The sequence below is a fragment of the Mirounga leonina genome, unplaced genomic scaffold (genome assembly GCF_011800145.1).
Source record: "Mirounga leonina isolate KUSES-001 unplaced genomic scaffold, KU_Mleo_1.0 Mir_125, whole genome shotgun sequence".
Lineage (NCBI taxonomy): Eukaryota > Metazoa > Chordata > Mammalia > Carnivora > Phocidae > Mirounga > Mirounga leonina.
The window spans coordinates 28,051,735-28,055,602 of record NW_023270305.1 but is presented as its reverse complement, the minus strand read 5'-3'; the positions used below and the strand labels follow the sequence as shown (position 1 = coordinate 28,055,602).

Here is a 3,868-nt window from a genome sequence, read left to right as displayed (position 1 = left end):
TAATAATAATAATAATAATAATAATAATAATAATAATAATAATAATAGTACCTGCCTGTTTGGTAAAGCACCCTGGCTCTCTAAGGGTCCTCTTCAAACTCTCCAGGACCCACAGGTGCAGCAGTCAATAAGGTGGTGGACCACAGTCTCATAAGGTGGTTATTTCATGGTAATAACTGACCATTCATGGTAACAGATCATGGTAAATGGGACCATCCCAAGACGTGGCTCATTAGGGGCACAGCCTGTGATCTCTTGGTAGGAAATTTCTCCTTCATTTCATGGAGAATCTTGTTCTTGGTGCCGTGTGTCATCTTCACCCCAGGGCCTCCCCACTGAGACAAGGGCTGATGCTTTCATGGAATCCATGAAATCAGGCACCAACAGGAGAATCCCTGCAGGCAGGCAAAAACGGAGCCTAGAGTAGTGGGCACATTCCCGCCCTCCCCCCGCCGCCCCCCGCTCACAGGTTGCCCAGAACTGGTGCTGAGAATGTCTTCAATTCATATTTCTGTGGGATTAATTGCACTTGGTTTGTTTTTAACTTCTTTAAAGAAGCTTGTGTGAAGTTTTATGAACAGATGGGGATATTTACTTGCAAAGTTGTACTTCATTTCATCTCCTCCTGGCCCCCGTCATCATCACAGCAGACAGAATTGCAGAGAAGTATGGTATTTGGCAGAATTCTCTATTTTCATTACCGTCTGACCTTAAAACCTTAATAGTATTTTACTGTTCAGGTGCTATGTTTCTGCATTTTGCATGGATATGTTCGTGTTTCACTGATTCTGTTCTTAAATTAGTTTCGACTTAGAAGAATCATGATGCTTCCGGTAGCTTTCACCGCCCTGTGGGTCTGGTTCTGGTCGTTAGCAGAATCTGTAGGTGCCTACAGATTCACTATTTATATGCGTAGGTTCCGTACAGCGTTTTTAACCCTGTCCATATGTCTAATTACCGTGAAATTGCAGAAGTGTGGCAAAGGCTTATGAATACTGGTATTAATATAACATATTTATTTGCTTTTTAGAGTTCATGGGCTGAGAAAGAAAGCACATTAAAAAGATCAGAGAAGGTAATGTGATTTTCCACGCTAAACTAAATATTTGCAGGGCTCACTGCTTGCTTACACATGCTAATAATGCTTCTGTCTTAGCCAAAGTAGCCATAGTCATAATCCCTCTTAATCAGTTAAACTGTGCCATCGTCGTTGCAGAGACATGTTCCAAGAAGGTATGGGTGAGCGAGTCCCAGTGTGAAAAGAAACACTTGATCAAAACAATCATTGCAGATCACTGAGTATTATTTGAGGAGAAGTTTCTAAACAAAGTCTCCAGTTGGCTATCATATTTCTCTTACTTTAAAAAATTCCTCTAGCTCTCAAAGTCCATATCATGTAAGGAGAAGGAAAAGGAAAATTGGCCTACCCAGTGTAATACATTGAAAAAATGTATGGCTCATGCTTACATTACCGTGGAAGCTTGGTGATTACCAAACAGAGCTTGTATTAACCAGTGAGTAATGGCTTCACTGCTCCCATCCAGAGTTGACAAACTTTTTCTGTAAAGAGCCACATAGTAACTATTTTTGAGTCTGATTGTGTTATCAATAAATTATGATAAGAGACCTTACATACACCACTCTGGTACAACACTCAACTCTGCCATGGCAGCACAAAGCCAGCTACAGACTACATGTGAACTCTGAGCGTGGCTGTGTTTCTCTAAAACTTTGTTTACAGAAAGAGGTAGTGGGCTGCATTTGACTTATGGTCCATGGTTTTTGGACTTCAAGTCTAGAATGTTAATTATCTACAAGGAACATGGGAGAGCAAACTAAAACTCCTAAAAATTTTAAGAAACATAAACTGTTTATTATATATAATATATGTGTATGTCCACACACAGACACACACACTATGTATTGTAAAAGTGTGTTGTATCCTTATTTGAGCTTCCATTTGACCAGTAGTGTCTACACTTGACCTTTGCTAAAACAGGCAAGTTTAATGCTTTTCTAAGGCAGCAGTGGACAAGATGCTGGGCCTCAGGCCTGTAGAAATTGCGCCCCCCCCGACATACGGTTGCTTGGAGGGGCAGTATCCATATGTAGATCTGCTGCATATAGATATCTCCACCTTCAGACTTCCATGCTCCCTGAGAGTCCTACCCCAGCCTGTCAGTGTCAGGGGTTGACTGGTTGTGTCCATACTGCGGTACTTTTGCTGTCTGGAGAAGGTCTGCACATTCTTACTCCTCAGGTCTCCTTCTCTGGATTTCATGCCACCCTTCACTTATATCAACGTGACATTGTCTCTGATATGCTGTAATCTAATTAAGTGCATACAGCCGACTTCACATTGTGTTTTAGTTATGTTCACCTGGAACCACACCCTTGTCACCAGAACTAGATTTCAGCACCCCAGTGTCCTCAGTGGAATGTGTGAGACACCCTCAGGGGAGCTTAGGAGACTCGCTGGCCTGGTGTCGAGTCTCTCCCAGACTCTCAGGGAGAATAGCTCATCTCTCCTCCATAGTGACTCTTGCTTGCTTCCACTTCAGAGAGTGCGGTTTCCCCGACTGAGTAGCTGGTTCAGAGCCAGTTACTTGCCAGACACTAATGGCACCCTCCACCTCACCCCTTAGATGGATTTTAGTTTACAGAGTTCATAGTATGTAACACTTAAAAAGTATTGATATAGATCATTTCACATTTATTTGTGGTGGTGATGTTTTCCCAGAGAGACAGAGAGTTCCTGAAGGCCATGTTTCTCCTGGTTTACCACGACTGTGTGGTCCCTCTTCTGCATTCCACACTCCTGCCCCCGTTCAGATGGGCAGAAGAGGAGACAGAGGCTGCCCGGTGGAAGGTTATTGCTGACTTCCTTAAGCAAAACCAAGAAAACGAGGGCGCCCTCCAAGCTCTGCTGTCGCCAGATGGAGTCCATGAACCTTTTGACATTTCAGAGCAGACCTATGACTTCTTGGGTGAAATAAGAAAGAATGCAGCCTGACAGTGGTGGCCCTTGACCCTCAGCTTCCCACTGAATCTGATGGACCTCCTTGATGACCTGAATAAAATGACAGAACCAAAAGTAACTGTCACATTATCACTACGGCTTTATTCTTTTTGTACAGATCACATTCTGTAAGAAATACTTACCTGATAATTTGAGTATATATTAACACAATAGAATACATTTTATAAGGAAAACAGTATTATTGAAATTTAGAGAAAATTTTTTTCAAAATCAACTAACTTAAAGTTGACTGTATCCATAGATTTGTATAAAAGCAAGATTTTATCAAAAGCTAAATTTATGATTATTCAAGAAAGTGAAAATACGAATAAACTATTGGGACTACTTCAAAATAAAAACTTCTGGGGTGCCTGGGTGGCTCAGTTGGTTAAGTGACTGCCTTCGGCTCAGGTCGTGATCCTGGAGTCCCGGGATCGAGTCCCGCATCGGGCTCCCTGCTCAGCGGGGAGTCTGCTTCTCCCTCTGACCCTCCCCCATCTCATGTGCTCTCTCTCTCTCTCAAATAAATAAATAAAATCTTAAAAAAATAAAAAATAAAAATAAAAACTTCTGCACAGCGAAGGAAATGACAAAACTAAAAGGCAGCCTACTGAATGGGAGAAGATATTTGCAAATGATGTATGTGATAAAGGATTAATATCCGAAACATATAAAGTATTGATATAACTCAATACCCAAAAAACAATCCAATTCAAAAATGGGCAGAAGGCGGGCGCCTCGGTGGCTCAGTTGGTTAAGCGACTGCCTTCGGCTCAGGTCATGATCCTGGAGTCCCTGGATCGAGTCCCACATTGGGCTCCCTGCTCGGCAGGGAGTCTGCTTCTCCCT

General features: G+C 42.4%; 1 protein-coding gene across 2 annotated transcripts in view; it reads left to right on the top strand.

Moving 5' to 3' along the window:
• The window catches only part of NPHP1 (nephrocystin 1), a 54,661-nt gene extending 51,448 nt beyond the window's left edge, over positions 1 to 3,213 (top strand). Inside the window, exons 19-20 of one of the 2 annotated variants that reach the window (XM_035001028.1) lie at positions 1,031 to 1,075; positions 2,741 to 3,213. In XM_035001028.1, coding sequence (XP_034856919.1) covers positions 1,031 to 1,075; positions 2,741 to 3,013 — 318 coding nt within the window. In that variant the 3' untranslated portion in view covers positions 3,014 to 3,213. The remainder of the gene's footprint in view (positions 1 to 1,030; positions 1,076 to 2,740) is intronic. The other variant, XM_035001026.1, reaches the window with a different exon arrangement.
• The last annotated feature ends 655 nt before the right edge of the window (positions 3,214 to 3,868 follow it).